General features: G+C 41.5%; 1 protein-coding gene across 3 annotated transcripts; it reads right to left on the bottom strand.

Annotated features, from left to right (window-relative positions):
• Positions 1-137: 137 nt before the first annotated feature.
• On the bottom strand, positions 138-25830 carry GSDME (gasdermin E). Of its 3 annotated transcripts, none has more exons than XM_027738443.2 (11): positions 25580-25830; positions 24067-24179; positions 21607-21837; positions 20303-20495; positions 11923-12094; positions 10811-10931; positions 6763-6951; positions 4749-4876; positions 4446-4632; positions 3033-3106; positions 138-1821 (listed from the first exon to the last, which is right to left on the bottom strand). In XM_027738443.2, exons 3-11 carry the CDS (start codon positions 21815-21817, stop codon positions 1591-1593), a joined length of 1506 nt encoding a protein of 501 aa, XP_027594244.1. In that variant the 5' UTR covers positions 21818-21837; positions 24067-24179; positions 25580-25830; the 3' UTR covers positions 138-1590. The 3 variants fall into 3 exon arrangements, with proteins under 3 accessions (XP_027594244.1, XP_027594247.1, XP_027594248.1); XM_027738446.2 differs by lacking the exon at positions 25580-25830 and adding an exon at positions 25146-25469; XM_027738447.2 differs by lacking the exon at positions 21607-21837 and having other exon boundaries at positions 25580-25815.
• Positions 25831-26083: the final 253 nt, after the last annotated feature.

Raw genomic sequence — 26083 nt, 5'->3', positions numbered from 1 at the left:
GAAGGCTCACACCAAAGCTCTGTAAGGAAGATCAGAGCACATGGACAGTGGCACTGTGTGGATGCCCAAACAGCCACTTGCCATCTGTGCACCACCTTTCAAAGCCAAGGGAACCCCCAAAAGAAAAACAACAGAAATTATATTCATGATGTTATAAGTTGTTCTCTTTTTTTGACATAACATTGAAGAGAAATTTTTGATAAATTAATTACAGAGGCAACTTTTGAGTAGTGATTGGCAAAAGAAGCCCATTTACACACATCGTTCCAGAAGCAGAGTTACATGCTTCCATCCTCCTAAAGGATCTTTCCATCTACACCAGTGCAAGGTTCAGGCAACACCATCAGCTTCACTTAACAGATGAGATGCAGAAATGCCCACGGCGCAGCGTGCAGAGCTACCCTGGGCTCTTGGGGTATGGAAAGGTTCCACGGTGCTTTTCTGCAAAGTCCATGTCCTCAGGGAAAGCTGAACTGCGGTGACTTTTTGATAACTTCTTAGTCAATCTGCTCAAGATCATGTGGGAATAGAGCAGGAAACAACCAGACTCCTATCCACCACCTACACTGCAGGGCCTGGTTACTGATCACATAGGTTCCCGCTTGTTTGTCAGCCATCTCAGAGTCTTATCTGCAAGCACTGATATTCCACTTACCTGGAACATCGTCTTCCCAAGCCCACATTTGCAGTGATCTCTGCTGCATTTCTGTTCCATCCACAATTACAAAAAATTATGATGGAAAAAAAGGCAAAATAGTTCAAAGCATGCAGTGAGTGCTTTACTGACACTTTGCTACTAGTCAAAGAAATGAGCAAAGCATCTGCATTTAAAATATGGGTGAAATGATCATTTTTGTGGTGTGCAGCAGGGACCCTTCATGTGCACACACCAAAAGGCATCGCCACACCTCAAAGTTCCAAATGCAATTTAAGCTTGCTAAGGTGAGTAAAAACTTATTAGAAAATAGAAATGCTGTACCAATGCATAAATCACTAAGGTGGTCTTGGTTTTTGAAAAAAAGGATTTTATATTTCCTGCATTGTGCAGGAAACGCCAAACAACAATAAGACAACCTAATCAAGTACCTCTTTGAGAGCCCTCCATTCCACTTGCTCCAGAGTGAAGGATTCTGTACATCCAGTCTTAAAGGAGCAAAACAATTGCTGCATTGCAGAACCCTGGATTTCCACAGCCTGCTTGTCTGCTTGCTTGAAAAAAGCAGTTTGTACTTTGCTGTTTTCTCCCATGCATATTAATGCAAGCAATCAGGTTTCTACTGCCCTGCAGATCTGACAACTACCACAGCAGCTCTGTTCAATTTCTGTTCCTCACTTCTCTTGTTTAATTCCCCCCCTTCATCCTTTATTTGTGTTTTTTCCACTGGAACCGCAGAGGGGTGGCACACCTGATGGCAGCACAGAGCCTGTACCCCTGGGTGTTCCGAGTGCCCCCTGACCGCCCTAACCCCTGGCTGTGCTGCCCTAAGCACCCAACAGAGCAGCTCTACTGCTTAGCCCAAACACACCAACACTATGGAGCTATAGAAGAAAGAACAGACTAGAGCAAAAACTGGATACTCAGTAAAGCTCCTATACATTCCCACCTAAAGCATGAAGCCCACACAGCGCAACATAAAGAACGAGTGGGAAGAATCGAGGTTCTTTCATAGTTACAGCTTTTACAGAAGACTCTGTCATTTCCAAATCAATGTTTGATGAAGCAAACAGCCTTTTCACAACATCAAATCTTCTCCTGTCAGTGAGAGTGGCCACCAAAGGACTGCTCAGCGCCACACTGCCATCGGCTGAAGCAACATCAGGCTGTATTTATGAGAGCAAAAGATAAAAGACATGAAAACATTTTCCAAGCAGTGCTATTCCTGCCATTGCACAGCTCAGTTCTTTCATACAAAACCACTGTAGAGCTTACAAGGCAGCAGCAAAAGGGCAAGATTCCCTTTACTATTGGGCTTACTGATCCAGAACCAAAGCTCTATGGCATCCTTTAAGGAGAAATATCCCTCCCTACTGTCCATCTGTTCCCCTACTTCAACTTCTCTCACTACAAATCACATTTAACTCTCACTCTGAGCAAACAGTATCACTCCTCTTGCCCCTACATATTTAAAGGATTTTACTATTGTATTTGTAAGTGAGCTTAAAAAAATCAAAAAATGAGAAAAACATAGAATGTTTTGGGTTGGAAGGGACCTTAAAGATCAGCTAGTTCCATCCCCCTGCTGCCATGGGCAGGGACACTTTTCACTAGACCAGGTTATTCAAAGCCCCATCCAATCTGGCCTTAAACACTTCCAGGGATGGGCCATCCACAATTTCTCTGAGCAACCTCACCACCCTCACAGTAAAGAATTTCTTACGAGCACCTTGATTTAAACCTACCCTCTTTCAGTTTGACTCCATTCCTCCTTGTCCTGTCACTACGAGTTATTGTAAAAAGTCTCTCTCCAGCTTTTTTGTACGCTCCCTTCAGGTACTGGAAGCTGCAATTAGGTCACCCCAAAGTCTTCTCCTCTCCAGGCTGAATAAACCCAATTCCCTTAGCCTTTCCTCATAGGTGAGGCACTCCATCCCTCTAATGCCCTGCACCATTCCTTCAGCAGTTTCAATAAATGGCCTCAGAGTTTTGGGACTTCAGAGTTTGCCATGGCTCAAGCACTGCTGCTGTCAAAGGAGAATTTCTTTCCCAAGGGAGGTGATTACTGTTACTGAGCCTTTAAAACAGTGAGACTATTAGTAAACTAAAATTCAAGCTTAAGTTACAATTTTCTTTTGCTCACAACCCACGAAACCTCCCAAATACAGAAATGTTTAGAAGTTAGGTATCCACCTGCAGTAAATTATGTACTTCATTTGCCACCGTCAGACTGACCTTGGCTAAGCTCTGCCTACGGCTGAAATTCGCACTGGAGCCTGACATCTCCTTTATTGGGTGAGAAACATGGTGAGGACAATGACATGGTCATTCCTGCTGCTGGGCCCACATGCCACACAGCCACTTCTCCATTACTCACCAAACAACACAGTGCTGGAACAACCTGAAGATCACAGCAGGCACGCAGCAGGACCAGAGTGTAATCAGACAGCTCTGCGAAGGAAGCATTAGGGAAAGATTGTTTCCAATGAAGGCTGCACGAGGCTGGCTGCTGGAAGGGGGCCTTTAACAAGGAGTTCTGCTATGGGATTCTCCTTAGCTGGATGTTTGGAAAAGGCTGATCCAACCCTTTCCTGCCTGAAGAATAAAATGGGATGGGCAATGGGTCTGATTACCTCTGCCCTTGAGAAAAGGCACTAGTAGAAAAGGGGATTTCCTTCCCATCATCCTTCTCTCCTCCCTACGTATCTCCCCAGTGTTTCACCCCACATCTACAGGCTGAATAAATGACTTAGGCCTTGAATAAATCAAGAACCTACACTCTCAAAATTTATACGAGCTACTGACTTCTGCAAACCACAATCTGAGAGGAAATGACACAGCTGAGACTGCCTTCGGGCTGGGAGATGGAGTAAATGATCCCTGTGGTGCCCTTCAACTCTGTAACAAAAAGGCTGTAATTCCTAACAGGCAACAGAGATAATACAGCTTTTGAATCTTAATCTGGCTACACTTATGCCTGGACTTTAGCAGCAGACATTATGTCCAAAGTCAGGTGATAATGCAACACACTCAGTTAACTGCATCAGCAGGTTTCTGTTTTCTATTTCTTTTCTGTCTCCACAAATGAGTTAAACTATCCTAGCTGGGTACAGTGTGTATATGGATGCACACTGACATTTTGCTGCACAGTGCCACATCTACACTGGACTTCCCTTCGTTACCTTAATGTCAGGAAATTCTTTACATATGAGAGAGAAGAGAAAAAAGCCAGGGAAGTCTGGCAAAGTCGTGGACTTTGCAGGTAGCTTTTAATTAACACTCTGATGCCAACTAGATTGTGAGGATGGCATTTGTTTGACATTTATGTTTAATCTCCCATTTCAGTAGCTGCAAAACAACCTTCTAATTGCAGTGTCTCTATGTTAAACTCATTTTTGCTAAATTTAGTTTGCACCTCAACAATATCCGCTGTTCTACAGGAGACATCACCTAGTTTGTAATTCTCAGCACTTAGGCGGGAAGAACTCTGGCATGCAATAAGTACAGAAATTAGCTTGCCAAACTGCAAATGCCCACACTCAGCAGAAGCAGAGTCGAGCAGTCTTGAGGGAATGTGTATTTTACACGCAAAATCTGTTGGTGATTGAGGGCTGAATTTAATTCACAGGCAGGAATGCTAAGCATAGTATACCAAACTCATAAAAAAGGAACAGAACAATTTATGTTCACTCAGCCACCAACTGCTCAAAGAGAGCCATAAATGCTTTAGCATGGAGGGAGCTTCTAAAAGGAAAATCAAATTAAAAAAAAAGGGCTCTTAACAACGTACCAGAGATAGCACTGATGAGAAGGTGTGCAGCTGAGAAAAGTTCTTCATCCTGAGGCTGATATTTCTGCAACAACAGCTCACTCTGTAAACTGCACCCTAAGAGCTGCAAGAAGTCAAGGAGGTCTCTTTGTTGTGTAAGTTTTAACTCCTCCAGATCTGGCTCGTCTCCTGTGCAGATATCATCACACTGAAAGCAAAAGAATAAGCAAAATTTCTTGAAAAGAGAAAAATTCAAGCAAAAGAGAATGTTCATGCTATTCTGAAATTACTTTTAGGAAGCAAGCCAAAGTTTCTTCATCTTACCACATCCCCCAGGGCAGTCACCATTTCTTCATGGAGCAAGAGTTCACAAAGGGTTTTATATAAAGCTCTTTGCTTGTCTTCTGGAAGCTTCACAAAGGGCTGGAACTGAGTCTTCAACTGTGACAAATCTTTCCCGAGAAAGCAGTAAAAAGTAAAACTAAGTACTTCTACACAAATGCCAGTAAAAACAGTTAACATTTTTGCTATGTGTTTCATAAGTCCATTTATCACCACACCCTGACTACCTGATTTCCACAAGCACAAGTTATAATGCAAGGCTGAAACAGATGTGATTATAGTTCCTAAGGAGCCAATGAAGCCTTAATGAAAACGCTAAGAAAGAAGAACAGCTACCAAGGATCACCGTTTGGTGTTCAGTATTTTCAATATTTTAAAATCAGTATTTAAATGCTAACCAAACTAATCACATCTTAAGTTTCTCACTTGAAATTTATCTCCAAAATATGTACATTTATACAGCAGAATGATGAGTTCTGCTCATAAATTTACTTCTGATCTGTGGTTAGCATGAATTACAAAGTCAATGGTGTAAGTCCACACAGAGATTTATTAGTATCCTACATTGTTGTCCTCGTATTTCATCACGTGAAAGAAAGAATTACAGCCCTTCACCCCTGACCTAATTATTATTAAAAGAGTCAGGACAAAAATGCCTTCTTAATTGAAATTCCGAACCCATTACAGTACATACAATAGAAGTACAAGAAGTGCACTGCACTTCTTTCACTACAGTTCAACTATGATCATGTAACTAAATACTTTGTGACATCAAATTACCACTTTGCTAAAAGAAAATAAGTTTTCAAATCAATAATGCCAGCTGGAAGGTTGGAATGTTTTTTCTCACATTCCAAAAATATAGGCATGCAAGTGTTCTCAACCTTGTTTAAAAGAAATTTTCCTTCATGTCAGTCCAGTCAAAAACACGCTCTCTTTAAAAGATGTCCTTTATATCTAAAAAGTTACTTCACTGGGGAAAAAAAAAGCCCAGCCACAGGCAGATATTTTTTTATCTGATGCAATTGACTGTCTATACAAATAACAGAGAAGGAAACCTACTTTCAAACTCCTTAGCAAAAACAAATTTTTTTTAGTTTTTTTTCCCCCCAAGAGACTGTGCAGGTTAATTAATTAAAAGAAATCTCCAAGCCTTTTAAGCAAGAAGGGCACAAAGGTATGTCAAGCTAAAACAAAACACAGAACTGTGGCATACCATTCTTTTATAAGTAAGTGGGTTTTATATACACATGGAGACAGTTATTCCTTTCAAGCAAGTCTACATAGGAGAATGACAGAATTTACACAGGGACAACAAATATCTATTCTGGCCACAGTCTACTGAACAACCATTAACAAAGGGTGAAATTTATAGATAACAGAAGTGATGTTCATCAGTAGAACCAGCTGTAAGAACTCTACCAAGAACTGATGAAAAGCAAACTGTGTTCTGAGGCCTTGATTGGTTTTCCCTTTTTTCTTTCCTCCAGTAACAATCCTGCCCCTTCTTTCCACAGTCCTACAACAAACAACTTGTACCTGGCCCTGTTTTAATTTTGTCAGTTATAAAGCTTCTCTGAAAATAACGAGGCTAAGTCTTTGTAATTTTGAGACTTAACCTCTAACTATTACAGAGAGTATTTACAGAGAGTATTTTTCAAATATGAAAAAGTATTTTCAGTGACCCTTTATGAATGAAAGCATAAATCATCACTAATCTTATAGAGGTTATCTGGAATGTAACAGAGCTGACATAAACACCTGACTTTGTAAGATCATATTTACGACAAATGGATTCAGGATGCTCCTAAGGAACAGTCCACTGCGTATACCTATTGCAGAACTAATTTTTTATATCCTTTCAGTGCATTCCCCAAGAGTTCCTGATAAGAGTTATTAAAATGAACTAACGAGATTTCTTATGTACTATTGTACTAGATTATTTCTCCCTATCATGTTGCTTAATTCACTGTAATGTAATCATTTCTGGTAATACCTTGTTTCAATACACTTATAGAAGCATCACCGGGAACGAGGTTTTTAGCCCCAGAGTACATCTCATTATCAACAGCATCTGGCTGATAGAGAAATGAAGCATCTCTGAACAGAGCTGAATGGGGATAAGTCGAGCCTTCTGTGCTTTCTTTTTCAAAACCTCCTTGCTGTTCATCTAGCAGACAGAACTCTGTAATTAGAAATTCAATTAAAAACAATAATTAATAAAATACACAAGCAATTACTAAATAAGATGCTAGCTTGTATTTTCTAGTGTTCTTGCATGTGATTTCTCCATGTCTCGTCTCTTCCAGATGGAAAGAATGCCAGCTGTTGCTATACATGTGAATTATGGAGCATTGCTGCAGCCCTGGTGCTGGAATGCAGGCTGCTGATCCACTCATGATGGAGACACATGACAGCACTCTCTGAGACTCGTAAGAACTCTTGAGAGTCCTTCACAGAGCTTCTTTTGGTCATGGCACTGACAAGACACTTCTTTCTCAGCTAAGCCACAGGTCCATCCTCAAGTTCTCCAGATGAGTGGAAAATAGAGAGTCTCGAAAGGACATCACCTGGGCATGTTCCCAGAGTCACTGCAAAATACTGTCTCTTTGCAGTAACTTCATGGAGGAAATAACGTGTCCTGGCTGGATTATCCTTTCTGCCTCATCTTTGTGACAAGCACTGACTGACCTCACCCAACCAGGACTGCCCTCTTCCTGCCACCCCAGTGCCCTCAGCTTAAGGGACTCCTGCAAGGTACGGGAAGCCTCTGTAATATGCTGAGAAAGCCGGAGTATCAAGTTCTGTGCTCATGTGTCCAGCATTGTGCCCCAAAGATGCAGAATACAATCAAAGCTCTATGCATATTCTGATCATCTTTTATTGGCTCAAATGCAAGATCTGAATCTGTTCCCCTGGGACACTGCAGGAGGTCTGAGGAGAACACAGGCAGGTTAGCAAGAGAAACTCAATTTTAAAATAATACCTGACAGCAAAGAGGGAAAAAAATGTAACTAATCAAGTACAGTGCTCACGTGTACCAGGCACAAAACCTAAATATAACCCTCCTGCAGTTGTAAGACTCTGTCTCACTAAATTAAGGACATTCAAAGCAGATGAGAAAGCATGGAGAGCACTCCATCAGCAAAAAGCTTTTTCAAAGGGAAAGCAGACAAAGAAATCTCTGCCACAGAGGAAGAAAGAAGACAGACCTTTATGCTTGCATAACCCTTTGCAGAGAAGAGCAAGTTACAGAGAAGCAGAAAGTGATTAACACAAGCTAAGAACTTCCCAAAGCATCAAGACTCTGGACAGCAGCTGAGGCACCATCAGGCCAACTCGCTCATGTTACTTTCCTTGATAATAACAAGGCTTTCACATGAACCCTGAGGAGGAGGACAGTGCTGACAAACTGACTCCCCTCCTGAGGCAGAATGATGCTAATAAGGGAAATCAAACTTCTCAGATGATGCTGTGTGTTAAGAGATACAGACCCTGCTGTTAACTCTTGTAATGGGACTCGATTCAGAGGAAAACACAGGACTCAAAATTTTGTATTAATAGGACTGTTAATGAATTCTCTATTGAATGCTATCACATTAATCAATGACAAACCTCCAACAGTGCAGTTAGAACTTGTTAGTTATTCAGAAATGTTAACAAAAATGCACGAAAACCAGAGATGATCAATGAAAGCAATTAAAGAGACTCCTTTGTGTGAAAAGGTGGAAAAGATTAGGACGGTTCAATTTACAGATACTTAAGAGGAAGCAAGCCACACGTTTTACATATAAAAATGTCCAAGCATGTTCCGTCACATCAGCCAGAACATTTTAAGGAAAATTTATATAACATTCTTCCTAACAATAACTCAAGCACTGCCACTGGCATAGAAAAACAGACAGTAAAAAGTTTATATGCACCCTATTCCGTAATTATCTCTGAAGAGAATCCCACTAGGTTACACCTGCTACGGGTCACTTTCAGTCTCATGAGGAAGGACTACATTAGGCCCTGGATTTAACTTTAAAGGCCATTTCTATTTCCATAAACAGACACTGATCACTGCTGCTTAGACATTAGCAAGCTGAAGTTTAGGCTCCACCAGACTTATTCTTGCTGGCAAATCCTTAATTTTGTTGTTAATTCCTACCCTTTACCTTCTCAGTGATAGTCAGGCAAGGGAAAATAGCTCAAATTAAAAAAGAAGAGGCAAGACATAGGTTGTTTGAGATAAAATATGAAACAAGCTGTGCTGGTTTTGGAGCTTGAAAGATATTAACATTAAATATGAAAAAAAGAGTGGGAAAAGAAGCAGAAGTGGAAAAAGAGCAGAGAAATACAGATCATTAACAAGACCCATGTATCATCAGCCAGCAGGACACAGGAATTTCATCTGGAAATCACTTAAGTAGGTTATCAGCTACACACCTATGTAGTCAGACAGCCTTAACTGCACCTCATTACTCTAAATTACAGTTCTATTATAACCATGAAGTCAATGTCCTTTGCCACTATCTCTGCGTTCAGTCTACGTCAGAGCAATTCCACATTTCAGAAACTTTTTACAGGTTACATAATATTTACTTCTATTCCTGAGCCTATAGACTTCCTTAAAATCAGAAGTCACTTGAAGGAGAATGATGCAGAATTATCTTCTGCATTTCTTATCCAAATAAAGTGCATCCTGGATTCAAATCTCAACTGTACTTCAATTATTTCTTCAACGTATCTCCTGTTTCTCTCCACATGAGTCCTTCCCTACTTCCAGCTCTACCCAGTCCATCTGATTTCTTTTCTTCTCACATAAAATCCCCTGAAACCTCCTTTAGGTCAGGGAGTTTAAATGAGGACAGACAAGAAAGAAAAACCCAAGTGATTCTGCAGAGCAAAGTTACATCCCCCCAAAGCCAATTTCAACATTTTTTTTACCCTGAAAATTATTCGACCTGACATAAGTAAAGCATGACCAGAAAACATGACAAGGACATTTCTGCAAACATTCTGAGGGCAATCTGTATATGAAAGTGTAAGTTAGAAAAGTTTAAATTCCAGTCCTGTATGAATGATTCTTTTCTTAACACGACTGTTGTCTAAACATTCCTGGTTGGCCCTTGATTTACATTCAGGTCACTCTCCTGCCAACAGGTGAAGGGAACAGTACAAGCCAAGGGGCAGCTAGTTAGAAGCAAAATTGCAGAAAAAGACCAGGACAACAAATTTGAGAGGATAAGCAGTGTGCCCCTGCAGTTACCGAAGTTTTCTGCATACTGGGCTGTACCGACTAGAGTGTAGCTAGCAGATTGAGGAAACTGATTTTCAATTTGGGAGACTGTATTCAGTGTTGTGCCCAGTTTTGGACTCTCCAGTACAAGCCCCACATGCACATAATGGAGCAATGTGGCAAACAGCCACCAAGATCACTGGGGGTTGGAGAACATCAGAGATGAGGAGAGGCTGAGAGACTGGGTTTGGCCAGCCTGGAGAAGGCACTGCTAAGGGAGAACCTTACTGCTATCTATAACTACCCAATGGAAGCGTGAAGAGAAGACAGAGCCAGATTCTTCTGTATGATGACAGGACAAAAGGCAAGAGACACAAATTAAAGAAAGGGACATTCTCATTAGATATTAAGGACAAAAAACCGTCACCATGATGGTGGTCACACATGATAACAGGCTGCCCAGAGGAGTGATGGAATCTCTGTTTCCAGAGATAATCAAAACTTTAGAATAGACAAGCAATCTGATCTAAATCTGAATTTAGATCTAAGTTCAAAAGCTGGCCCTGCCTTGGCTGGGGCTCTAGCTAGATGACCTCTTCCTCTGAAACCTAAGTAATTCTGAGTTTAAAATGTATTCAAGCAAGTAAAAAAGCATTACTAAATCAGAAGTGCAGCATTTCCAGCACAAATAATTATCAAGGCAAAAGAGACCATACAACATCATCACCTTCATGCACAGGGAAATGCAAAAATCATTGCCCAACGGACAGCTTTGTGCACAGCTGAACTGGGTGCCACAGAAAATGAGCCTTTTACTTACCAAACTTGCCATTGTGCTTTATAAACAGTTCAATGACACCATAGGCAATAGTGGTTGCAGGAGGAATTTCAAGAATCACACTAGAATCCTTCACCATACTTCCGTTTTCACTTACTGAAACCTAGAAGACAGATTTATTCACCATTTATCTGATTCAGCTATTGCATAGCTTAAACCCATAACTAAGGTGAAAAATACAGAGAAAGAATGTGCTTTATTCTCTGTGATGTCTAACTTAAGCATGTAACAGTTGACATCTGCAAAAGGAAGTAGATGAAGAGCGAGGGACAGCACAATGCCGAGAGCAGCTCTCAAACTCTTAGCTACCCTGTCTCAACATGAAGTTGAGTTCCAGGTGCAGCTTTTGCCACACATAAAACACCATGTCACTAGGAAATGGGCACCCACTTCAGTATCCTGCGCTGCCCAATTCTATCGTGACATATCTTTCGCCCAGCTGGAGACTGTTACCCAGAAGGTGGCACTTGCACAGAGGGTGGTTGTCCTGCAACTCCCGGATTTCTGCTACTGGAAACACCCTGTACACAGAAGTGATTCATCTCTACCATTAAAAAAAAACCTTAAAATGAATAAGCATATGTTTTGGCTTTGGTAATTCCTTCTCAATTCATAGGCAATTTTTCAGATATCCTCATAATGCAGTTAATCTCCAGTCCCATGATCGAAACCAAATAGCTTCCCAATAAATATGAAAACTCAGTAGACACTGCAACCATTTGTGAGGAATGATTACTTGGCTTTTCAAATAAATTTGCCTCAGCAATGCATTTTTCTATTCAACTTTCAATGAATTGCTATACATTTGCTTTATGTTCTGCTGTAGGCAGGAATCTACACAGAAACTGAATTGCAATTTGATAGTGTTGATGGAAACTACATTCCAGACTCACACTAAAAGATGGCATCTTTTGCCAGAAAGGCAAAAGAAAAAAATATTTTGCCTTTCTGAAGTTTCACAATTAAGCAGTACAGCAAATTCAACATGTTAAGGAAGCACAAAAAATACTCTGAAGCCTATCTGAAGAACCCAAAATTTCTTCTCAGATAATCTGCAAATGTTCCATTCCTTGCATATTTTTAACAACTTTTACCTTTACTGTTTTTGCAGTGCATCCCATCACACCACTGACTTTTTCTTCTGTCTGGATATGTTCAAATATTGTACACCTCTGAGTTGTTATTATCTTTTCTCTCAATATGCACAGCACTTCCCGTTTTCTTTCTATTACTTGTTGCAGTAAACTACTGTTTAGATCTATTGTTCTGAAAAAGAAAAGACACCATTAACAACATAAATACTAGAATTGTGAAAAAAAATATTTTCTTAATTGCTTGAAGAAGTTTTTATTGTAAAAACAACAATGGTTTCTGTATGAGCAGTCCCCTCAAAATTATTATGTCCTCTTTTGTTATTTGGTAGCAGTAAATATCTGTATTCCACAGTAAGTCCCGACACACATGCTGAAGTCCTGATTACTTACTCTTGAGCGCAAATGGCAGTTGTCTGGCTACTTTCTGAGCAAACAAAAAAGCACAACTTGAGACAACTTTAACCTTCCAGGGTAATATGAAAACAACCAGCCAGGCTTGTGGACACTAGACCGAATCCTCTCCTACTCTGAAATTACCACGGCCATAGCAGCGGATGCCACACTAGGAGAGCGTTGCCTCAATGCCAAACCTCACTGCTTGCTACAATCTGTGTCAGTGTTCACTTAAACCCTGAATGGGCTGAGTGGGATTAGCACCGACCAAGTACTTCAAAGGGCTGGATGAGAAAACACAAGATTTCATGGTTTTTAAAACTGAAGATCACTGAAAAAAACACCTGCTGCAAAATCCTGTGTATAGACTGAAAATTCAAAATTAGTGACCAGGACTGTCACAGTCAAAAGAAAAACTAACTGTGGGAGGGACCTCAAATCTCTAGCCCATGCCCCAACTTTACAAGCCACCCTACTGAACAGTGTAATTCAGCATGTTTTTAAATGCTGCTGGAGATAGTTCTAACGTTAAGCTCTTCTTAGAATGAGCAGAAGACAGAAAGTGAATTCCCAGAAACAACACAGAAGGTTTATTTTCTAAGAAAATGTTACAAAATCCTCTGTCTTTTGGGGTGTTAACAGATTTTTGGTAGCAGTTAAAGCAACTTCTTAATTGCATTTAATTGATTAAAATATGTCAATTATATTATACTTTTGCAAAATACTCACTGGAGGTCCTCAGATGAGATGTCGTATTTTCTGTGAACAGATAAGTCCAGCAAGACAGCTGGAAGATTAAAGGATTGCTATCCCTGGCTCAAGTTATTCAGTCTCTTCTCCTCCCTTTTACTGTAAATGGCTATTCGTGGAGCTAAATGGCAATTCCCCAAAAATGTGACAGAAAGACATGTCTGACTCCACTTCATCTAAATCGAGATATTTCCACTTTTAATTAAAAAGTTTTAGATTTATTAGATTCTGGAGTTTGGAATTTATGCAGTCTGTGTAAGTCTGAAGTCAGCTTGGGTTTTTATTGAATTAAAAATATCCTCAGGCAATTTTTGATCTTTGGAGAGTTACATGCTTATATAAAAGTTCAATCAGTTGGAATGAACTGTCTGAAAACCTTAAAGTTGATTGTTTAAACAAGGGAAAGAAAATACCTCTGAAGCAGTGCAGCAGCCACTAGAAAAGCACCCCAAACATTCCTCAGATTATTAATATAACTCTTCTTTTCTTTTGGTGCAAAGCCACGCTTTATGCTTGGAATGCAATGAATCTTTGGATTAAGCAAAGATTGAAGAAATGTCAAGCAATCACAAACATCACTGCTCTCAGAAGTGTCTGCCAAACCAGAGCCATTAGTTATCACAATATCAAGCCATCAAGCCTATCATATACTTCACAATAATTATTTATGTTTCTGAAGTGGTGTGCTAAGCATCTCAAAAACACAAATTAATGCACTAAGACCTTGCAATTCTAACATTTGACCTAGGAAGCCACAAGGGGAAAAATACAATGAAAAAGCATAAAAGTAATTTGGCTGGGTTTTTTTTCATGTATATTTTTGGCTGGTTTTAGAGGATGACAAACTTGCTGGATATCCCTAATATTTAGAGGAAAAAAAAAAAACAACCAAACAATGTAAGGTAGAAAAATACAGATTAAATAGAGACTTGCTATTTCTGAATGAATGTCAATAAAAGAAGCATGACCTAACTCTATACAAATGAGTTACAAAATAATTCAAGAGACTTTTTCTTCCATCTGCTTCTACAGTATTCTGCCTGAGGCAGGACTGGCTCAGACCCTGTCACACTCCTGGCTCTGAGGTCCAGATGCAGAACTAACAGGAGTGTGGCAGAGTGGAAGAGTCAGAAGACACAAGTTAACATGCAAAGAGGCACAGTGAACAAATTTAGGAGACAGTGCTGGAGGAGCTGCTGCAGCACTGGAGGCTAAAGAGCAACAGCAACACACAAGGGCACAGAGGTCACTGCCTGGCCCCTGATGCAGCACTCTCACCTCAAAGGTGACTGGGGTCCTCCACACAGAGCTGCATGTGTGGCAGACACATGGCCACTGCCTCAGTCCCAAGGTTTGAGTGACTTCAGTGGGCTGTGTTCAATTGCAAAGCTGTCAGAAATGCTCTCCTCTGCCCAGAAAGTTTAGTGTCTACTGAATCCAGAGCTTTAAAACGCATACCCTTACCCACAGGTACAAAAACCTTTTGTTCTAGGGCAGCACAGTTAAATGTTCTCCTCTAGATTTTCTATCATAAAACAGACCCTAGGGTTGTGTGTGGACACATCATGAGTTACTACTGGGGCACAGCCTGTTGAAGACAAAACATTCTGTTCTTCTCAGTGACTCAAGCAGGAGATGACATGAGGTAAGCAAATACCCAGCTTATCTAAATTATCATTGAAAGCAGTCATCAAGAGCAAAAAGCAACAGGGTTAAAGTTTGACAATCAGAGCAGGGCTTCAAGTATTGCAGGGCAATGGCCACAATCTGTAACTGTATTTTTGCAAGAGCTCAACTTACTTGCTAGCATAACACCGAATAATACAAGATGAGTTATACATGCATGCAGGTATATGAATTGCATTTCATTTTATTATGTTACAGGTCATGTTTTAGAGCTTTTATTTCTGTTCTAAAACCATCGCTCTTACCGTCTCTTCCACTATCTATTGCACAGGAGCCCTCACCAACCCTGTGCCACCTGTCCCACATCACTGTACTCCTGATCTGAAGCACTATAAAGTAACACTGTATAAAATACAATGAAATTTTGGTTTGCTAAGTCCCATTATCAACACACAGAGTACGAGCCTGTATAAATAAAGATCATTTAAAAGGATTATAGCGTTTTGCTTGTTTGTTTGTTCTGCTTAAATAACCTTCCTGGGGTCAACGATTTACCATGCTGGAAGCTCTATAGGTCAAACATGTACAGAAAATAACCTCTTTGAGTTTTGGTCTCAGTCCCCATTTAACTGGATTAAACACTTTCATTCTCCTACAATGCAAAGACTTCCTTCACCCTCATTCAACTTTTTTCTTCTTGCGTGAGAAAAGTAGTGGAAAACAGAAGCACAAAGGCAATTTTCTGCATACTGAAGGCAGAAAAGAAGGGAGAAATGCGGAAACCAAATGAAGATAAGAGAAAACAGACAATACTTGGCAATATAGCAGACTCACAGTTAAAGCAGAGAGCAGGTGCCTGGTCCAAACCCCACTGCTGAGACTGAGGGTCTTTCCTTTAGGCACAGAATTTGATCGAATTGTCCAAAAAGGACAGGCCTTAGGACCATTTTTCCATCAAATCCTGCCCAGTCTTCTCAGTAACCCACCCAGGAATCTTCAAAGCAAGAAGCTTGCCAGTTTACAACAAATACCAAGAATGGTTACTGCTGTGAGCACTCTCTGTCCTCACATTGGACTCAGCACTGCTGCTTGCCTGCACAGATTTTCACTAGTCCAAACTACCCATGAGTGAAAACCTTTTCAGTCCTGCACTGGGCAATGTCACTGCAGCACACCTCCTTTCCTAACTCGAGACACGGGCAGCCCACACTCACAGCCTCCACTGCATTTATAATGTGCAATAATGTCTGATGTCTTCCCTACAAATGCTGCTTGTTGCACAGCGAGAGCCTTCAGCCAGCTTTGATCCTGCTCTAGTAGAGACATCTTGATGAATGCCATGGAGTAAAATCCACCAGACCTCGGTCTGCCACTTTCTGCCAAACACAGATGGCATAATATTTATTTTGTTAATCCATTTCAAATATAATCTCTCTGACCTACTTCTTACAGAACACAGCACCTGCAATAGTCAGCTTATTGACAGCATTTCAGTATTTTCCCTACAGAATAACCTGACAATTACTTCACAGAACATCTTCCTCAAGAATACCAGAGACTTCTCAGACTGCAAGAGACAGGTAGTTCCTCTATTTTCTCCTTATTATTTCTCCTTTATCCTTATAAGGCATGCTCCTTATGTTTTAAATCACAGACACACACAATTGCTTTTATTCAATCCTGTCTCATAACATTCTGTGACTTCATATTACCATGTAGCACCTTTGGTGAATGATTTTCTCACCATATTCATAAATGCTCAAAGAAGTTTAATAAATAACAAAATGGTCTGAATCTCCATGGTACTCAGATTAAGAACAGGCACTTATTTTCGTCTCAGTGTGGACAATAATATGCACTTTCACTGATTTCAGTATAGTGCAATATGCAATAGTGTAAAAGTATCTTTCAACTATGCTAGAGTATGTTGCTAATAACATACTGTTTTCCTAATACGCTAATCACAGAGTTAGGAATCATTCACGTGGTATGATGAAAGAGTGACAGGCAATTTTTTCTGCAGCTGATGTGAAGTGACTGGCTGCTGCCACTTGGTCCTATTTCTGCCGTCACTGTCATCTCAGAACTTCTCTTTCAATCACCTCACACGACTTTTAGTGAAATGGTAAAAGCAAACAAGCAAATTTGTTAATCCATGAGAACTACAGAGATTATAACCTCCTAATAATCCTTTTTACTGGAGGGAAGAATACAGAATGGTTGAGGTTGGTCTGGTCCAACCTCCTGCTTATGCAGGGCCACCTAAAGCAGTCTGCCCAGGATCATGTCTCCAAGGAGGGAAACTCCACAGCCTCCCTGGGCAACCTGTGCCAATCCTCAGTTACCCTCACAGTGAAAAAGTCTTTCCTGATGTTCAGACAGAGCCTCCTGTGTTTCAGATTGTGCCTAATGCCTCCTGTTCAGTCTCTGGGCACCACTGAAAAGAGCCTGACTCTGTCCTTCAGGTATTTATATACATTAATAAGATTCTCTCCTAGCCCGAGCCTCCTCTTCTCCAAGCTAAGCAGTCCCATCTCTCTCAGCCTTTCTACAAATGTGAGGTGCTCCAGCCATAGTGGCCCTTCAATGAACTCTCTCCAGTATGTCCATCTCTCCCTCGTAGTAGGAAACTGTACACAGTACTCCAGGTTTGGCCTCAACAGTGCTGAGCAGAGGAGAAGGATCACCTCCCCCTCATGCAGTCCAGGATACCACTGGCTTTCTTTGCAGCAGGCACACATTGCTGGCTCATATCCAACTTGATGTCCACCAGGATCCCCAGGATCTTTTCTGCAAATCTGCTTTCCAACTGGTCAGCCCCCAGCATGTACTGTCACCTGGGGTTGTGCCATGTGCAGCACTTTGCACTTCCCTTCCTTGAACTGCATGAGCTTCCCACCAGACCAGCCTGTCCAGGTCCCTGTGCATGGCAGCATGACCCTCCGGGTGTTATCAGCTACTCCTCCCAGCTTTGTGTCATTAGCAAACTTGCTGAGGATACACTTACTGACTCCATCACGCAGATGATTAATGAAGGTGTTCAACAGGACTCCATGTAGCATTGTCCCCTGGGGTACATAATTAGTCACTGGTCTCCAACTAGACTTTGTACCACTGATCAACACATTCTGAGTCCAGCCCTTCAGCCAGTTTTCAATCCACCTTACTGTCTGCTTCTACAGCCCATATTTCATCAACTTCTCTATGAGGATCTTATGGCAGACAGTATTGAATGCCTTAAAATAGAAGATGGAATATACTCTTAAATCCACAGCAATCCAACTAAGTTAAAGGCACAGGATTCTGACCCAAAATCAGTATGTTACAGTACTGTGTGAACTAGCAAGCATGATGTAATACAAAACCAAGACTAATGTAAAATGAAATATGCCAAATATTGCTTAACTTTATTTTAATATTGCATATTATATGTTCTGTGTTTACAACGTCACTGCTTCTGCAAACCAGGAAGGATCTCATCCCACATCCTTCAGTTGTCATCCCTTTTCAAAAAAAGGAGCCATTGCAGCATCTGGGATCTAATTAAAAGATCAGTAGGATTCTCCTTCAGAAGGTTCACCTAAGAAGTGACAGGAAACCGATTAGCTGCCACTAGCACTTCCAGCTTGCTGAACTCTGAAGACTCACATGACAGTTTAAAAGGCATAATGGATTTGACTTTTTAGAGTTTTCTGCTATTTATCTGCAACCTTGACTTAATCAGCCTAATACAAGAACATATTTAAAATGCAACTTGATTAGGCTATATATGTAGAAATAATAAATAAAGCAATGATTGATCAAACAATAAAGCAATAATTGATCAAGCATAAGCACCATGTGTCATTTAATGACATCAAGAACACTTTGCTGATGCTCATTTCACAAGGACTGACAGGTAAACATCCTCTTACTGCCATTAATGTTTTGCATCCAAAAATCACTAACCTGTAGGCACCAGCATTCCCAAATTCCACAAAAAGCTCCATGAATGAGATGCAAGCTTGAAGCTTGGACACAATCAATCACAAATCATAGAATATTTATGAACAAGTAAGCAGAATTTAACCTATAACGCACTGCCACCATTTCCAGTGAGCCTCTGCATTACGCTGAAGAAAAAAAAAACCCCTGAATTCTGCTATCATCATCATTTTCAGTGACCTGGCAGAAGGCAGACTGACTTGATATCAGTTATACACTGCGCATCATAAGCTTTAATAAGCTATGAGCATCTTGTCTATGAATTGAGAACTAGCTCTTTACATGAAGTGGCACACACATCAGCCTTATTTACAGTTACATATAGATTGGTGTAGAGCTACTCATTTACTCAAAAGAAGATAACATATTTCTGAGTATTTAGTTACACTCAGGATTACAACCCCAAGATGTGCTGCTTCGCTACGGGAGGATTCTCTGTGTGAATCTGCTTATTGATCTGAATCAAAGTTGCTCTAGTTTCTTTCTCTGTAGGACTTTTTCTAGTGCTAGAAACAATCTTGACTGACACTATTTTCCTGATATTAGATGCATATTAATTTTACAGACTTGGTACACACATTTAGCCCAGTATTTTCTGCTTTTAATAAGGCATTTAGCACAAAGAGAGCAAGGTGCCTTATTAGAATAAATCTGTTGCCTTGTGAATGCTCATAATAAAAAGAACACCAGCCATTTGTTCCCATGAAAATGGAGGATTATTTCTAGAACATCAGTGTATCTAAAGCAAATTTACACTGCTTCTGACAACTTCTGCACTGATAACAAAAAGCTATCATCTGTATCTTCAGAGCATCAGCAAAGGTTGTTAAATTGCATTACACCCCCTGCTGCAGATCTAGAGTACAATGCTGTCAAAACCAAACCACCCTCATCTCCCAGGAGTCAGGACCTGCAATACAGAGTAGATCCCTGACTTGTCAGCTGGTTGCCAAGTAGACTTTGGCCCAAAACTGTCTTATTGCAACATTAAATAAATCCAATTTCAGAGTAGGACAGAAAGTGAGGAAGTGTTGTGTATCTTGAAAAATACAGAATATGGTTCCCTTCTGTTAACACAGCATATAACAGGGAGAAGTAGATCTGTATTTTGTTCAACTAGTAGAACATGTGTTGACCATGCTTGCTCACCTTTGCTATTCCTTCAAGTAATCCAATTTTTTAGCACAGTTGCTCACACACACACATACACACACACACACACATACACAATTACAAAACCTGCTTACAAGAATATTAATAGTTCTGAATTCAGTTTCCACAGCATTTGCTCCAGTAACATACAGACACTAATGCATTTTTTTCCAGACTCTTACCTCACTACAGTCCCACAAAGAAGGGAGTAACGTATTCATGCAAATATGTAAGATGAAATTACAGAGAGATGTTTTTAAAATGAAAGGGAAAAGTTTGATCATCAAGATTTCAAACTACAGAAAATTTTGGTTTTGTATATATGATTGATCGCCTGAATATGAGAGCTTACAATAAAAATCATTTTCAAACTACAGCAACACTATAAAACTGACTGCTCAGCGACTGTACCTGGCCCAAGTCTTTTCAGCTCTAACCCTTCCCGGCCATTACAATGCCAACATTAGAAACATACCTGTCCTTGACGTCTTTCATAAGCTGCTGCAAGTCAATCTCCTGCTTCCTCAGGTTTCCAAATGAGGACTGGTTTTCCACATAGCCCTTCCTTCCAGCTCCCAGGCTGATCTTTGCAAACGATGCTTCAATACTTCCTTGAAGGAAGTCTTCAAACTTCCCCATATATTTTGCAAAGTCAGACTCCACAACCACTAGGAAAGCAATAAAAGTAATTTCTACCTGTGAAGGGAAGTACTGAAATGGTCCTGAAGTGACTGGAACAACAGACACTTAATATGACAAGTTAGTGAAGGCAGCGAACAGCATCGAAAGGTAAATAATGAAATTTACAGCTCTGCAACTCTTATTTCTGCTTCCTTCATGTTTTCATCATCTTCGCTCTGCTATCTTTTATATTTTTGCCATTTCAGGAAAACATAAGGTGACTGAAATACTGAGCTCAGATGCTATGGAAGATTTATAAAGAAGGATTGAAACTTATTTCAGCTACAAAAAAAACCAAAACCAAAGCACACGCACTTGTACAATAGGGTTAGTATTTTGGCATTATCTTGGTATATCTCCTTACAGTGCTGTCCCAAAGCTCACTGAAAACAAACTGAAGCATCTAACTGTTTTAAAACAACTCGGAATCTTATATACCTACAAACCTATGAACTGACTCAGAATCAGCTAATCTTCCAAGCTAATATCTTAACTTACAGACTTATTTATTTTCCTGTATGGAATTGTGACACGTCCAGAAATACAGGATTCCATGTTGTTAATCCTAAAACCTGGATGATGTAGTTGGATGAAGAAAGAAGTACAAGAGTCAACCATTTTTAACAGTCTGTGCAAGATGAAAGGAAGCAGTGGTAAAACTTGCCTGGCCTGGCCTGGCCTGTGCAAGCATCCCCTGGGCTACTGTCACCAACAGGACACTGTCTATTCACCGCTTTTTGACCCGGAGCACAGTACAGTTTCACACTGCTATCACATACTGGAACCACCCAAAAATATCATATGGGAGTTCCTGTGACTGCAGACAACAGTGTTATTAAACAGCAGGACTGACAAGTTTCAGCACTCAATTTCAGTAGTCTACACAGGCAAACATTTATTATTATTATTATTATTTTAGTTAAATAAATAGTCAAGTGAGAAAAGAGGCACTCATCTCATTTCCACAGATGGAGAACACTTCAGAGCATTCCTCTGAAAGGAGCCCTCTAGTAACATGACTGAGAATAATAACAAAAAAAGATTAGGGTTTGTATTCTTTTTATCTGCAGTAATAGTGCTGACCGAGTATGGCTTTACCTGGTTTTATCGGTTTGTCTTCAATAAGCACATCACTCAGGGTGACTGTCAAGAAATGATACTTGGGCTTCTGCCAGCACCAGAATTTCCTCCTCTTCGTAACTAAGCTCAAAAGCTGTAGCTTCTCTGAGGCGTTCAAGTGGGAGACAGGGATCAAGTCACCTCCACTGTCAGTTTCTCTCACAAAATTCTTAGTTGCTTTTGCAAACATCTTGAGGAATCAATTAAAGCCTGAAAGAATACATCTGCTCTCAAACAACTACAGTTGGAAAGTACAAATATTTACATTGTCACTTTAAGAAGTTCTTCATAGTATTGGTATTAATGCAAGAACAGGTAGTGTTTTCATCCCACCTTCTCCACTCTGTCCTGGGAATGACAGTTCAAACAATTTATCCTAAAGTAAAAAAATGTTCACAGTAACTAACGAAAGAATTTTAGTTAAAAGGAACGTTCACAGGTAATTAATCTATTAGAGAAGAAAAAACTTACTCAGCCTACCTGAAATTCTATGAAAAAGCCTCTACTAATGAGCTCCCTGCAGAGACTGGCTGGGTTGAGGAGAGCACTGGGGCAGTGGCAAAGGATTTTTTTTTCTTTTATTACCTAACATAAAACCATCTTGCTCCATATAAGGTAGTTACGTAGTTAGTTATTACGCAAATTATCCTGATCTTTTTAACAGGGAGTAAACACATATAGGGATAATAAAAATTACTCCATAAAAAGCAACAAATATTTGAGCTGGCATCTTTGTTACTAAGTTTTGTTTCTGAACTACACCCCTGGAAAGTTTCAATTAATTTTTTTCTTTATGAAATCCTTTTTTATCTCCAATATTTTCAAATTTTCTATTTTCCATTTACATAACTACAGCTAAATTGAACATATGTTATTTGCAAGTGCTATTCATATCCACTAAACAGCTACATACATATCCCTATTGTAACTTTTCAATGATTTTAATTCAAAAATATCAGCATCTCTTATCATGTAAGATTTTCTTTATCCCCAGCAACACATTTTGCGGTATTTACAAGGAATTTTTTCAATAAGGGAAACTGGCTAAATGCACAGAAGAAATTGTAAAAATGACCATTCACAAGTGCTAAACATGCAAGTCTAATAAACTAATATTTGAACCTCTTAAGAAATCTCATCTTTTTCAGTTTTTCAACTCCATGGTTTTTGAGCTAATGGTATCTCCAGAACTAAATCAATTTTTTTTAAAACTGGCAGTGTTCCTTTGAATCCCCCAGCTGGCACTGACTGGAAAGTTCACCTAAGATCATAAGCTGTCTCAGCTGGCTATCCACACATTCATGATTAATTACCTACCTCGTTCTGCAGAGATCTTAGATTTGTCGTTGACAAGTACAGGCCAGAGTAAGATAGAACAGACTTCAAACAAAAACGGATATTGCAGTGAGCACTCAGCATTATTAACAGAAAATGGAAACCTGAATAAAGATATTACTGCTTGGACTACAGCCTCCATATTTTAGTATCGGAGGGGGAAAAAAGCCTTTTTGCAGATGGAAACTTACCTTTCCATTAGTCTTTCCCAAATCCCATTTTGGATATTTCACACAGTATTTACCAATTCCTGTTGAGGTAGCTACCACCTCATGAATCCTCCATGGCCTAGTCTATGTAAGGAGTAAAGGGTGTACAAGTAAAGGGTGTTTTCCAACAACACCTGCCTCAAAAGGATTTGAGCAATGTCAAAGTCACATAACATTTTACTAAAGAGTCTTCTGGGGCTTTCACTGTAATTGCAGCTGCAACAAACCCTGCAGCACAGCCTCAGCTGTATGCACTGGGAATACTTCCACTCACTTTCTTGTTCTCTGACCTTTTCCTAAACTGAACCGAGACTGATTTTTTGCATTTCTCCTCTTTAAATTTCCCTGGTTTTAATCTCAGTGAGAACACTTTAACAGAATAAAGCAATGAAGCTCCACTGCAGAAGAAAACAAAACAAAACCAAAACAAACCAAAACTAGTTTTCTTTATCCCTGGGACTTCTTTCGCAGGACACTGTATTTTGCAAACAGCCAGATGACTGCTTTGTAATGGAGGGGACCACCAAGGAAATTCTCATGAGGGAGAATGCATGAGCTTCCTGCATGAGCTGCCTTTCCCTAGCATAACCTTCTTCAGACATTTCTGTGCTTTACATGACTGCTTGCTCATTCTGACCACCTTCCTACATAGCCAACTCACATGGGCATAGTCTCTGAAAACAAAAATGCCACCAATTTCTGAGGAGTTTATCATAAAAGAAATTGCAAAAAACAATTCCTAGTACTGTTAAACTTCATGTGAAAAACCACTGCACCATTCTATTAAACTTCCAATTCATGGTATTTTGGCTTCACTCCTAGGCACCACACTTCTGACGGGCAAAAAGAACAACCAGGAAAGAGCACTGTGCTTGTGAGGACTGAGGAGACTCACCAGGCAGGAGAAATGGGACAGTTTTCAGCCTCAAAATGGCATGTCAGTGTCTTCCACACTTTGCTGCGCTGGGAATGTCTTTGCAGGGAGCATAGTTGCTGGTGCAGCTGCCCCTGCAAAGCAAGAATATTCTATCCAAACTGCCGTTTATGTCTCTTTGGATATAGCGCCTTTAACACAAATTTGACAATGCACCCAAATATCTTGTTTCCCAAGTTCACAAAACAAAGGCAGAGAGCAATTGAATATGCCATTAGCCAACATCAGGGAACTCCTATGCAGCCACCAGGATTAACAGTGTCCTGACTAAAGGGACATGGATTGGTTATGGACCCAGCATTAAGAAAACTCTGCCTCTGGAGCTTCTTCCTCTGGAAATTTCAGTAGAGATGTCCTTGGTTTGGTAGAATTAAAAGGGAAGGTATCAAAGCTGGTAAGAAATGCCTGTCAGAGTGAATTCACTCTCACAGATTGATAGCCAGGCATAAAAGCAGAAAAGGAAGGAAGAGCACCTTTCTTGCCTACTGAGAAATTTAAAATTAGCCTGAACCTAAGCTACAGAAGGATTATTTAATGACAGGGATGAGATCAAGTGAAGATAATTACAGCAACTTCACTGTTTACTTAAATAATCTCACCCAGTTCCTTTGCTTTATCACAGCTCCCTAACTCAATACAGTGGGGCATTGGATCCAAAGCAACATTTGATGAATAATCAGTGTTTACCTCTGTCAGCACAAAAGCAAGTTCTCAGCAGTTGCCTGATATTTCTTACAGTCTATATCCTTTACAGTAAATACAAAAATGTTTTTTTTTCTATTTAACATAAGGTTACACAGCACGCTGGGCACAGTACACAGGGAATCAGGGTACAGAATGGCAACTGGATTGCCAAATGCGGGCATACCCCTTGCCAAACCAAGCTGTAAGGAAACACAACCCCTGAAGGCCAAAGAGGACCGGGCTGGAGCCGCGGTGTTGGAAGCGCTATTAAGCATTACAAAAAAAGCATCCGTAAGAGCTAATACACAAAGCCTAGCAGGACTATTCACACAATGCATTTCAGTCTTTGGACGCACGTGGTCTCCAGAAACACATCCAACAGATTTTAGCCCTGGATGTGGCCCTCTTTTGTGCCTCAAGGACTGCGCAGCACGTGTCTCCAAAGACTTGAGCACCGTGGAGGGATGCGGCGTCCTTTCCTGGGATGCCAGGCGCCGTCCTGCCGGGTGCTAGGACTCTGGGAAGGGGCCGAGCTGCCCTTGTCCTGGGTGAGCACACCCCCGCCCGCCTCACGGGGACCGGCTCGGGCAGGCGAGCATCGCCCCGCCGGGCCCCGCTGAAACGCCACTCAGAGCCACCGCTCGGAACTGCGGCCCTTCGGCCTCGCCCCCGCGGCGGGAAGGACGGCGGGGCTCCTCCAGCCCCCCGGGAAGGGCGGCGCGGTAGCGGTCGGGGCAGCGTCAGGCACGGCCGGGCCTTGCCGCCGCCCCGGGCCCGCCCCCGTACTCACGGCATTCCCGGCGCTCCCCGCCGCCGGCACCGGGGATGCGGCGCGCTCCGCCCGCGGGCGTGACGAGCCGAGCCGAGCCGAGCCGCGCCCCGGCCGAGGCGCCCCGGGGGGAGGGAGCTGTGCGAGCAGCCCCGGGAAGCTCCCGTGGCAGGCGGAGGGGCTCCTTGCCGGGCTGCGGCGCAGCGGGGGGAGCGCAGGCCCCGCCCGGGTGCCCCGGCCGAGCGGGCGGGCGCGGAGCAGCGCCCGGGGCGCCTCCGCCGTGTTGGGCGGGGGCCGCCGCCCCGGCACAGGACAGCGAGAGGGGCCGGGGCGCTGCCCGTGCACCCTGTGAGCCCCCGCGGCGGCTTCTGCCGCCCCTGCCATCCCTGCCCGCAGCTGCCCCGGGCGTTGACAATCCCGCCGTGAGGGATGGCGGGATGGGCTGCTGGCCGTGCTCGCCGTGTCCCGGAGCGGCGGGCAGCGGTCCGGCACAGCGGGAGGTCTCGGTGTGGGGCTGCCCTGTGA

This window comes from Pipra filicauda, unplaced genomic scaffold (genome assembly GCF_003945595.2).
Source record: "Pipra filicauda isolate LSUMZ 115617 unplaced genomic scaffold, ASM394559v2 scaffold88_size2543281_pilon, whole genome shotgun sequence".
NCBI lineage: Eukaryota > Metazoa > Chordata > Aves > Passeriformes > Pipridae > Pipra > Pipra filicauda.
The sequence above is the reverse complement of the archived record's forward strand: the minus strand, read 5'-3'. Positions and strand labels throughout refer to the sequence as shown.

Coding starts and splice junctions, on each gene's coding strand:
- GSDME (XM_027738443.2), bottom strand. CDS start 21,817: ATGTTTGCAAAAGCAACTAAGAATTTTGTGAGAGAAACTGACAGTGGA. Junction 12,095..20,302: donor ATGAAAGACGTCAAGGACAG/GTATGTTTCTAA, acceptor TTTCTTTTTCAG/AACAATAGATCTAAACAGTA. Junction 1,822..3,032: donor TTCCAGCACTGTGTTGTTTG/GTGAGTAATGGA, acceptor TCATAAATACAG/CCTGATGTTGCTTCAGCCGA.